The sequence below is a fragment of the Xyrauchen texanus genome, chromosome 31, assembly GCF_025860055.1.
Source record: "Xyrauchen texanus isolate HMW12.3.18 chromosome 31, RBS_HiC_50CHRs, whole genome shotgun sequence".
NCBI lineage: Eukaryota > Metazoa > Chordata > Actinopteri > Cypriniformes > Catostomidae > Xyrauchen > Xyrauchen texanus.
In genome coordinates this window covers 14,513,682-14,526,492 of record NC_068306.1, presented here as the reverse complement: position 1 = coordinate 14,526,492, position 12,811 = coordinate 14,513,682, and the positions used below count along the sequence as shown (strand labels likewise).

Below are 12,811 nucleotides of genomic sequence, written 5' to 3'. Positions count from 1 at the left end.
ACTCTGCCGATGACGAGATTTGCGTCACGCATCCTGCAAGACGCTCAAGAGTTCGCATCTGACTGAAGTATACTTTGGGCTTTAGTGTGTTACCTGCATACTGTGGGCGATTTCCTCCCGGTCAGACAGGATTTCTGCCAGGTTCTTTGTACCCAGCACATTCCTCAGTGTGGTCTGTGCCAACAGGCGGGTGGCTGCATCTGCATTGGTGATGTTGGCGACTGCCAGTGTGGCGTTCTGCACACGGTAATAGACCACACCATCTACACTCACTGTCACAGAGTCCTTTGTCAGCACCTATGAGAATGAATGCACACAGACATACTGTACCCATACAGTATTTCATCAAATAACTCCAAATAGTGAGATTGCGTAGGCAACAAACTAAGGAGCGCAACCTTAAACTAGATAACGAGTCTCTTGATGTGAAGTGTGAAATTTCAGTGCAACCAAACGGAATTGCAAAAATAATTACTATTTTCAAACAGTTTTCCCAAACACTTCCCATGTCTTCCACTGATCAGAATACAACTGTTTACCCAGTTTGTTTTCACATTTCAGAAGAATCAACCTACCAATGGCTCTCCATAGTAAACTGGAATAGGAGAACTTATTTAAAGGAATATCCAAGTTACAATTGAAGTATGTAAATTGTTCTGTGTTCAAATACTTTCTCCTATCCCAGCTTAATATACAGAGACAAATATTAGTAAGCCATTCATAGGTTAAAATTCTTGAAAACTGTATGCTATTCGTTTCTGTGGCGCTATGAAAATTGCTCAGTTTTTTTGTTATCTCATTGTTTAAGATAAAATGGTGGGCATCTTCAGAAAGATATTTTGAAAAAAGTTTATTTTTAAAATTCCGTTTGGTGGTGCAGACATTATATACGTAAACTTTAAGCTTAATCTACAGCATTTGGAGGCATAATATTGATTACCACTAAATTAATTTTTACTAGTCTCTCCTTTCCTTAACAAGCAACAGTGTTTCATTCTTAGCAATGTTAACCTATTGTTAACTTTGGCTTATCCTGTACATTAGCTACCGATATATAGATATATGGATGGATATATTGGCTTATTTACAGTATGTCTTATGCTGTTCACAGGTCAGTAACTGAAGTTTAGGATTAAAATGTGTATGCGTCTGTGTGTGGGATCGCACCTCCTGAGGGGGGATATCAAAGGTGATGGTACGCATGTCCACATTAATAAAGCTGTCTGTGCAGGGCAAGATGAAGAACAGACCTGTGGCGAGATGACATACCCAACAAAACATTAAAGACACATAAAAACAACAGCGGTAGACACTCAGAGCGTGAGCGGTGTCATCACTAAAATCAGTAACTCAGAGTTACATTGAGTAGATCATGTCTGGCAGCCGACCAAATTCCTCTATCACTGCCAACTGGACTCAGCTGTCTACATTCACAAAAATAATGAATGACCAAGCTGACATCTGCTTTGATTCTTAACAGTACATTGACCTCAGTTTATAGGATGATAAAACAACAGATGAAATATTTCAAATTAAGGTGACACTTTCTGGTTGTCAAAAATTAGTGGAACATACCCATAGTCAATGTGATGAACTACATCTGTGGTTAATCTGATATATTTTAAATATTAAAACCAGGACATAGCAAAAAAAAAAAAAAAAAGTAAAAAAAAGGATTGAGGACAGGATCAAAACACAACAGGGACAATAAAAAGTTTTTGGCAATATGTGACTAGTAAGTCAAGTAGGTCTGTGTGTGTGAGCAGGCCATTCAGTTAGTGTGGCATTTATCATTCCTGTAGTTTCCAAGCAAAACTGGGAGGTTTTCCCAAAGAGCGGACAGGGTTTGTAAGTCTACTCCGTTTGTATACTCTACAGTGGAAAATTCCACTCACATTCCACCCCTAAATACGGTCGAGGAGGAGGGGCCCACTTCATATTGTCCCTCAGAGGCCAAGTTTTAGAAACCAAGAACCAAGCCATAACCCAAGCCTAAGCTGTAGTGTAAAGGATATCTAGCACCCAAGAACTACATTTTAACTTAAAAAACAAACAAAAAACACATAATCCTAAAAGCATGGTTTCCAAACTTTTGACCTATGAATTATTTTTCTAGTATTATTTTTATTTGTGATTAATGGATAAGGAATCTTAAAATGCATTCATTTTCCATGACATTTTTTGGATTTTAATTATTTCTGTGATTTTTCAAGGCAGGAAATCACATTTTTAAATTCCATGATATTTCAAGGTGGTCATAGGAACCTTCTGAATATGTTTGATAAAGAAAGCTCTGAGTGAAAGCCCTCAGTTGGCATTCAAGGCAACAGAAAGATAAGTTGACAAACTAATAATAGACACAATCATCACAAGTTCATTCCTGGAGGGAGAGCCCTGCGGGCTGATATTCCAAAACACAGCATTGCCGAATATACACCAGAGACATAGGCAGAGCTGCACATCACTCCATGAAGTAATTAAAACAATTTCTATCTAAATATGCCATACGTCGAGATCCATGAAATTATCCATGATAATCACATTATCACCGTAGTGACCACAAAACACTGTGGTTACCTGTTTCAGGATTGCTCATCATACATTTCAGACAATAAAAGCATGCCACACCATGGCAACAGAGCCACAAACTAAATGAATGGTTAACAAACATTTGGTCAGATGAATTTGACTCACAAAAAATGTTAGAGATGTACATAACGTGACCTGCTTAACACTAAAACCTATTACTATCTAAATAAAAAGACTAGGTTATGCAAGATTTTTATGTGCAGCTGAGCAGACCTGTATGATATTAACTGAGCTAGTTAGACTGAAGTTTATATACTTGACTATTGTAGCAGGCCTAGATAGTACATTTTATATTTTATATGAGCTTTTTCAATTGGCAGGTAATATTTTTGTGGGTTTGCCCATCTGCACAACATTGCTAAAATGTTCACTGACAGATATTAGATGGCATTAAGCAGATTTTATGTTTTGTTTTTTGCAAAAGGGACTTGTAGGCTCACCACTTGATCCCTAAAAGGGGTCATGGGAAACTTGAGCACATAGCCCGGTCGGGGTCTCAGGATCACGTGAGAGTCTTCCGGACAGAATTCTAGGCACTCTTCACTGACAGAGAACACTTGCAGGTCCTTGACCCTCTTGATGGAAGTGAGCGCGGTCAGGAGGGCAGTCTTCAGAGAGACTGCCTTTAACTCAATTGACTTGAGGGGTTTGAAGGGGGCTCTCCGTAGGCCTGAGAGGACCACGGAGAGGTCCCATGAGGGAAAAATTCGGGTTCTAGGAGGGTTCAGCCTCCTGGCGCCTCTCAGGAACCTGATGATCAGGTCGTACTTACCGAGGGACTTACCTTGAACCACGTCGTGATATGCTAAGGCAGCTACCTAGACCTTGAGAGTGGAGGCGGACAGCTGCCCATCCAACTTCTCTTGCAGGAAGGCTTGGGAGCCCTTTTAGGGGTCTTGGCGGCCGGCTTAGAAGCGGGGGGCATCGCTCTCCTGCGGGGGGCTCTATGCCGTGGGCGAGTAGTAGGGGGAACGCCCTTGGCGAACAGACGAGGTGTGCACTCTTGAGCCGCCAAGATGTGCTGTATGGCCTTCATCTGTTGCTTCACCGCCGAGAACTGCTGGGCGAAGTCCTCGACAGTGTCGCCGAAGAGGCCGGCCTGGGAGATGGCGGCATTAAGGAACCATGCCTTGTCTGCCTCCCTCATCTCAGCCAGGTTCAGCCATAAGTGGCACTCCTGGACCACGAGTGTGGACGTTGTCTGCCCGATGGCACGCGCTGTGACTTTCATCACTCAGAGGGCGAGATTGGTCACCGAGTGCAGTTCTTGCAGCACATCTGGAACTACCCTCGTGCAGATCTCTTAGTGCCTTAGCCTGATGGACTTGTAGAAGGGCCATGGCGTGCAAGGCGGAGGCAGCCTGACTGGTAGCGCTGTAGGATTTTGTCGCCAGAGACGACGTTGTCCTACAGGGTTGGGAGGGGAGTGCCGGCCGATTCCGCTAGGTGGCGGCGCTCAACGGGCAAAGGTGTAATGCGATCGCCTTATCCACCTGGGGATTCGTGGCATAACCCTCGGCAACCCCACCGTTGAGGGTAGTGAGGGCGGCCGAGCTGAAGGATCAGGAACTGCATCTTTAAAAAGACGCATCTTTAAAATGATGTTCAACGTCACTGTGCACACACTTTTAGATAAAATAAACTCTTTCAGAAGTGCTGTCAAAGCGCCCAGGGGTGTAGTTTGCAGCGGAGTGCAGAGTGGAGAGAGACAGCTGGAAAGCACCGTAGATCCAACAGCAACGCTCTGAGAGAGAAGGTGAATGAGTGAGCAAACGACTTCAGCTTGCTGTAGTGCGACCGCTCTGCCCTGAAGAAGAAATCTGAATGAACTTGCCTGCTGGCCTCCCTTTTATACCTGTATGTCATGGGGTGTGGCATGCAAATTCAACTCGCCAATTCTCATTGGCCTTTTCTCAACAATCTGAAGGTGTTTGGGGCTCTCAAGACACATCATCGAGTGAGTGACAGAAGGGGAACATATTTTTTTTTTTAGAGTCGTTTGGGAGCCAAAAGAGCTTGCTCTTTTTGGTGAGCTGAGCAAAACGAGCCGGATCACTGAAAAGACCCGGAATGCCCATCACTATTAACATCTAATAGCTTGTTTCAAATTAACATTTACAGTATTTTATTGTTTCTATTTCATTTAAAATAACTGGCACAAAAGAAAATAATGACTGAGGTCAGTCATTAAACTTGATTCCCCAAAGAAGTCCAGATACAGCTGCACTTCAGCTATGCACATTTACGTGCATAAGGTAAAATTACATGGATTTAAATGGATTCCACTACACCAAAGGGAACACGAATCACACTAATGGTGATTTTCACGAAAACAACTACAGTAAAACAACATCAATAACACTAAAAAGAGCTTAAACCACTATGAATTCTTAATAACAATTAAATGCCCCAATATGTTCCTTTTGCCCAAACAAACATGATTAAATTATTCAAGTGCAAGGGTTTATGGGTATTTCCCACAATCTCAGTTCTGAACTTGATTGTTTGAGCGCTTAAAATCGTAATCTTTAAGAGCACAAACATACTTCACGCAATTATGCAAACACAGATGCTAGCGCTTCACCAATGCATGGCCAACACTTGGTCCTGATGTACATACAGTACATTACATGTGCTCTTGCATTGCTCTGGTGCTTCCAAACATCGGACCACAAGGGGGCGAAAGAGTTTTAGGCACCACGATACCGGATGTGGTGGAGTCAACATGTCGACAGTTGAGGAGTGTGTGATTTTTTGCTGATAAGACAAAAGAAAAATATATATATGTATAATCTAACATGTTCGGTAAGACTCTCCTAGTGCATACTTGCGTTAGGTTATGAATTGCGCGCTGACACATTTTACAATGCAACAATGCATGAAATCAAGATTGCGTTGCAAGATGCGTCTGTGTTCACGTACTTACGTAGAGTATGTTTGAGCCTTTACACTGAGAGCCTACTGCAATTAGAGAGGAGGATTGACTTTGGTTATATCTATCCAGTTATGAATTGCACCTGTATGTATGTACAGGACAATTTAAGAATCACTCCTATTAGTAAATATGGTTGTCAATCACAAACACTTACTACATGTGAATGTAGCCTATATGAATCGGCTCCTTTTTAAGATGCTTATTGGATGTTCGAAAACTATCATATGATATGATGCTTAAAACAGAATGCATTGCTTTCCAAATGATACACTCTTTTGCAGATGTCTCAGCAACATACTGTGTAAGCTTCCTGAGGAATAAGCATATTTCCTGAATACATTGATTCTTGTATGAAGCTTGCACATGACTGAGTGGAGTAAATTGCTTTAATGTGTGTTTGTGTGCATGCACTGTCCAAAAGTAAATTAGCATGACATAAAAAAACCTGGCTTATTCAGGTCAGTAAATGCAGACCAGATCACTTCTGTTTTGCTTTAGCACAAGCTGCATCTTGTGACAAACAGGCTTTGTGGTGGACGGCCACAGCACAAATGCAAACAAGAAAAAAGGATCACATTTAACCACACACACACCTAACAACAGCAAAACAAGCACAATCACGGATTACAGACACCAATGGTGTAGAATGATCATTAACAGACAAGATGCTTCAACCAACAGCACTGATTAAATCACAATGGTCAAAGGATCCAAATGTGTGATAATACTGTGTGAGTTTTTCATTTTCATATGTGTGAGTTTTTCATTTACCTGGTCCTTTGGCTCCTCCTCGCAAAATGCGTCCTAAACGAAAGATAATTGCCCGTTCATATTCCTTCACTATCTGTGGGAACAATAAGATTTTTTATTTTTTTTAGAGAACAAGGTAAAAGGATCTCTATTAAATCATTTAGAAGTTGCATAGCAACCTTTATCAGGCTTATGCCATCTCCACAAGAACCAAGATAAAGGGACAATAAGGGTTTTTATTACCGATGAGAAACAGCCCTAACTGGTGTGACTGAATAAGTGTAATAGTCCACTGATACAGGAATGATCGGCATAACCACATGACTTATGACATCACACTGATTACAAGACCACCACTGAGTACCTTAATGCACATCCATATGGAGAGAGGCAGAGTCAGCAACGTGAGGAGAATGGAAAACAGCACCAGTATCCATCCACACAAGCCAATGTCACTGTCTGTGTTCTCCAAGGCTGAAAATCAAAACAAATGTGCATATGCATAAACTTGCAATATACTGCTATGCAATAACGAAGGTAGAATCAAACAAAAAATGCACATTACCCTAATGTAGAACAAAAAAACTGATGGGCTAACTAAATACACAGATGCAAAAAAAAAATCTTATAGCTTCAAGCTGAAGTGCATGCATTAAAGCATAGTACGCATTGTGTATTTATCAAGGAACTTCATCAGCGCATACCAACATTAAAAACATACTGTACAACAACATTAATACTGAAGTGTGTAATTTCTGTGCCACTGGTGTCACCAAACAAAATTACAAAACTATTGATTGTTTTCAAACATGTTTCCCAGAAACTCCCCCAGTTTACTCACACAGTTGGGTGGGCCAATGTTGCTGTGTCCGGCTGGTCGGGATGCTCAAACAATGAGCAATGATTCAAAAGCGCCATAGTGTCACAGTTTTAACCATTTTTGGGGAAATCAGCTGACAGATGGCTTACTTGTACATAGCTGTCAATTAATATTAAGCTAATCTGGGATAGAAGAAAGTATTTATACAGCAAAAAAAAAATAAAAAATGACACACTTCAGTTTAAAAAAATAAATTATGTCTTAATTGTCATTCTACCCACATTAATGAAATCAAGTCATACTTAACAAATGAACGTTACCCTACAGTTAAAAATAAAAATTAACGAACAAAACTAACATTGCTTTGCTTACAAATCTCACCTACATTGAGTGTCATCAATTGAGTAACACCATCGATCTGCAGAGAAATGTAACTGTAAGAGGCTAAGTGTGGCCTGTTAGGGAAGACTAAGCTGAGCCCAGTCCATTATGACCAAATTAAGCATTAGTGTAGCATCTGCTTTAATAAGGGTTAAACACTAGGGTTAACCCTGTCCTTTTGCAGATGCACTACACTTTTTTTAAAAAAATGTTATTGCATTTAACTGCTGGGACAGTCTTCTGGGAGAAACCCAAGATTGAATACTATGGATTTAATTATTGGACAGGACTGTGATCACAGTAATTGTGGAATGATTAGATTATCCCTACCTCAGACTGACCCTGCGATCTTTGTATTAACACAGAATCTCTGACTATCCCCCACATGATGTTAATATCTTAACCTGCACTCATTTTGACAGGATTTAAAGAGAATCGGATTAATTGCTGCATCTTTGTTTTTGTACTATATAGGCTAGATTATATTTGTTATACTCCGATCGATTGATTCCACAAACTCATAAAAGACTTAATGTTACCACATAGTGTTTCAGTGTTGCAAGGTCCCCAACTTTTTTTTGATCAAATACATTTGATGACTTTTCCAATACCTTTCCAGTCATTTAGGATTACACAATTCAAGCCGATCTGTGTGCCATTTCAAAAGTTTACCCCACTCACAAATAAGAAGTAACTATGGCTTGCGAGTAAGATTTACTCTGCACAAGAGCAAAGATATTTTTAGGCAGAGTAAAATTAGACTATTTTATATTCACTACTGAAATGTCCATGATTTATCCATGAATTTTAAGATGTTATCAATTCCCATTTCTTTTCCAGGCCTAGAAAACACAATTAAAAAATTCCCTGATATTTCCAGGTTTTTCATGACTGTGGGAACCCTGCTTAGAGTAAAGATTCTGGATAATCCAGAATTCTCGATAACTCTGATACAGGCAAACCAAATTAATTACTAGTCAGCTTTACTGTAAATGTGTACTGTTAAACAAAATATAGGCCATCTACTGTTTAAATACTATATACTTCTATAATATAATCAGCAGAGGTGGGGGACTCGAGTCACATGACTTGACTCGAGTCTGACTCGAGTCACAATTTTCAGGACTTGTGACTTGCTTGATTAAAGTACGAAAATGACTTGACTTGGCTTTGACTTGAGAACAAGTTACTTGAGACTTGACTTGACTTGAAGTGGAAGACTCGACAATGACTTGAACTTATAATAAACAAACAGCAATACAATTAATTAAAAAATATATATATTGTGACGTCAGCATCACTATCGGCATCTGTGCCTTTAACGCTGCTCAATTCAAACCGCGCCAAACATGGCAGACAGTAGTCGAGCTCCACAAATTGTCTCGTTTGGCTATACAGACTTTGAACTGGACCGTGCCTATAAAAAAAGATTTGCCAGTTGCAAAATATGCAAAGCACGTAATATCCGACTACGACAACCACAACGTCAAATTTCGTTCGACATATCAAGAAGAACCACAAGGAAAGGTAAGAAAGTAATCTCTTTATAGTCAGTTTCACTAAGATCTACGTTATAACGATTACTAATGTAATGAATTAATCTTTTCTGTTTGTCATAATTTGGCCTTGATGGCATATTATGTTTTTTCTTATTAGAAATGTGACCATGGCATTATCATTATACTGTTACGTCTAAATAGATGTAACTTATTGGGGAATTTGATTATAACAGTGGCGTAGCCTGAATTTTTTAATGTTGATTGGCATCTTAAAATGAGCGGGCAGCTCAATATTGCATGTAGGTTATAATGTATGTATTAAATGTGCGCATTTTCAAGTTTGTGGACTGCGTGTGGAAACTATAAAGCATTGCGCATAACGTTACTGCATGACAGGCTAACGAGGCGCCGATGTGATCACTAGCACGCACCTAAACATTTCTAAGGGGCTGTTTAACTAGGGTTGCCAACCGTTCCGTATAATACGGAATCGTTCCGTATTTGACACATAAAAGTCTTGTTCCGTATTGAACTGATACGGAACGCACTTTGTTCCGTATTTTTGAGGATCAACTCAGTGCAAATCCATGACAGACACATAGCTTCTATTCTAATATATATGTCAGACAGACTATGAATGAACGAAGACCTGCTTTAATGCAAAATTCGGGGACTTGGTGCCCCCTTGGCGGGCTCTGACCCGCGCTCGCGCCATTGGCTGTGCAGTTGCCGCAGCACAGCCTATGAGCGAGCCAGACGGCATAGATATATATATATATATATATATATATATATATATATATATATATATATATATATATATATATATATATATATATATATATATATATATTTTATTTTTTTTATTTATGCATACAAACAATACAAATATAACAATCATAATATACACTTCTGTAACAAAATTGTAATTAAAACTGTACAAATATAACAACAATATGTACAGTGTCATCTAAAACAAAGAAGAAAATAACAATAAATGAAAAATAGAAGATACAAAAACAACAAAATAAAAAAAAAAAGTCAAGAGGGTGAGATATGTTATACATCACTTAGAGCAGGCCTAAATAAATTAAGGTCATTACAAATTAAAAATGTTTTTAACGCCTTCTTATTTACTGAGGATGAGATGGTGTTAAGGTACATTTCAAACTCTTTCAAAAAAACAATAAAGATTGGTTTGTTGTTGGTGAATTTACATTTATGGATATAAAATTTGACAATAAAAAAAAATTAAATTAGTTACAAAGCAGGTTTTTGTTTTAATGGGATCAGAATCAAAGTATCCAAAAATAATGTATTTAAAAGTTACTGATATATCTTGCTGAGTATTGTCTTTAATAAAAGTTTCAATATTCTCCCATAGTCGTTTAGTATAGAAACAGGACCAAAATAAATGATAAACAGTTTCAGTGTGAACTTGGCAAAATGAGCATCTTGTGTCAATATTACTTTTATATTTAATCATAAAATATTTAGCAGGGTAAAATTTATTTATTATTTTGAAGGATACTTCTTTTACTTTATTCGTTAAAAAATATTTTTGTGGTAAGGACCAAATCTTTTCCCAATTACGGCATAGATATATGCAGCATAGATATATACACGGCTGTGCAGCTGCAAATGCGTTTTACATATAGGCTTCAGTAAATCGAGGAAAAGGAGTTTCCGAAGACATTTGTTGGCTATGATAAGAAAAACTACTAAATTAAAAAAATATATTTTTTTGCACTTGAAAGAACATTCTAGAAGTCTAATTCTATTGAATAAGTTCACACAAGGCTACAGAAAACTGTTGTGGTTGGCAACCCTATGTTTAACGTTACACCTGGCCACTTCATGCGTTTTCTCAGATCGGATAGCTGATTCTGATTTATCAAAACGATTCCATTTACACTTGGTCACATAAAGGACCCGCACCAGCCGACTACATGACAGCTTCTTTCCCCAAGCAGTCAGATGTTGAACACTTGATCTATCACGATCAATAATTAGCACTGCACTTTATTCATCTATAATTTCACACTGGACTGTCAACATATTCTCCTCAATATACTACTTCATACATATACATATATATATACATATATATATATATATATATATTTCATATACTCCTTATTGTATTGTATATTGTGTGTATTGTTTACTGTACATTGTATATAATTATTGTATTGTGTAAGTATGTGTACATTTGATATGTAAATTGTGTTGTGTAAGTATGTTGTTTATTGTAATTGGTATATGTCTCGTCACTGTCATGACTGCTATGTTGCTCGGAACTGCACACAAGAATTTCACCTACTGTTGCACTTGTGTACATGGTAGTGTGACAATAAAGTGATTTGATTTGATTTGATTGATAAATGTGGTTTTGCAAATTGATTTTCCTTAAATTACATTATTTTTAAAAATGTAAAGAATGTTTGTGCATACTGAAAATAAATTTGTTTTAATGTTTACAGGTAATGTTAATGTCTGAACGTTTTCTGTAAACAACACAATTTTATTTTATTTTCAGATATTAATGTAGCACAGATATGCATATGATTAATATGTAGCAAATGTATAATAAATAAGATTCATAATATATGTATACAAGTTCATCTTTTCTGTGCAAAAATAAATATGTATCGAAAAAATATACCTCTATTTATTTTAGTAGTGTGACTTGACTTTACTTGAAACTTATCAGGACTTGACTTGACTTGCTTAGGGTGAACCCTTGACTTGACTTGCTTGATTTATCTGAACTGCGACTTGAGACTTGACTCGAGACTTGATGGTTAAGACTTGAGACTTGCTTGGACTTGACCATGTGTGACTTGTCCCCACCTCTGATAATCAGGGGGGAAACATTTATTATGGTGTAATATTTGGCCCCAGATCAGATTTTTGGGGCATTATTTTACCTTTTAACCTCATTAATGTACCTTTATGAGGGCATTAAAAAATAAGAAAAATCACACTTTTATGATTCCTTTTACTTTTTTCTTTTTAATGCCCTTTTTAATTCAGAAAATGTGATATATACATTTAAATAAGCATCATAAAATATTTTGTAATAGCAGCCTATGTTTTAAACTTGGAAAATATTATTAGAAAAAATACCAGATGTTAAAAGGAATTCATAATGTGGGCATGTTTTACTTATACATTTTTAATTTCCGGGGCATATTTTGTCACTTTCAGTGGCATTTTTGCCCCATTCATTTCTGACCCTGACTGCAATATAGTGTACTACACGATACAGTACTATGATTTGGTAAACATTTTTGCAGATCAAAGCACAGCCTACCAAAAAAAGAACAACATTGACAGAATACATGCTCTGCTGTATAGTCCCATAGTTGTTGGGGTATGAGTACCTGTTGTTGCCCAGTTTGGCAGAGAGGGCATGAAGACACACCCATGTCGCGGTATCAACAATAACTGGCCGTACATGAACAAGGCAGCAGCACAGTCAGGCCGGCAATTTTTATTATAACCTATTTAACGCTATATCAGCATAGAAACGTCGGAAATGTAACATGAGTAGTAATGCTTATTTATTATATAAATATTTGAACATATAGGATCAATCAAATTTTCACACTGCAGTGCAAACACGTGATATTACAAAATAATAAAACAGTAGCCAACCTATTTGTCGATCCTTCCGTTTCTGCTCCCTCATCGCAGCAGTTTCTCTACCGTCTTCCATTGTAGGAGATATCTTTGAGTAATTCAGGATTAATACATTAAGTAGGAGACGATCCTCAAATGGACTTCAAGTAAGGTTACCCTTGTGTGTTTTCTGTTCTGGATAGATCAAGCCCT

General features: G+C 37.9%; 1 protein-coding gene across 1 annotated transcript in view; it reads right to left on the bottom strand.

Moving 5' to 3' along the window:
* The window catches only part of stom (stomatin), a 17,451-nt gene extending 4,640 nt beyond the window's left edge, over nt 1–12,811 (bottom strand). The window contains exons 1-5 of the mRNA XM_052099811.1: nt 12,635–12,811; nt 6,639–6,748; nt 6,296–6,368; nt 1,168–1,250; nt 94–297 (exon numbers count right to left, since the gene is read on the bottom strand). Coding sequence (XP_051955771.1) covers nt 94–297; nt 1,168–1,250; nt 6,296–6,368; nt 6,639–6,748; nt 12,635–12,695 — 531 coding nt within the window. The 5' untranslated portion in view covers nt 12,696–12,811. The remainder of the gene's footprint in view (nt 1–93; nt 298–1,167; nt 1,251–6,295; nt 6,369–6,638; nt 6,749–12,634) is intronic.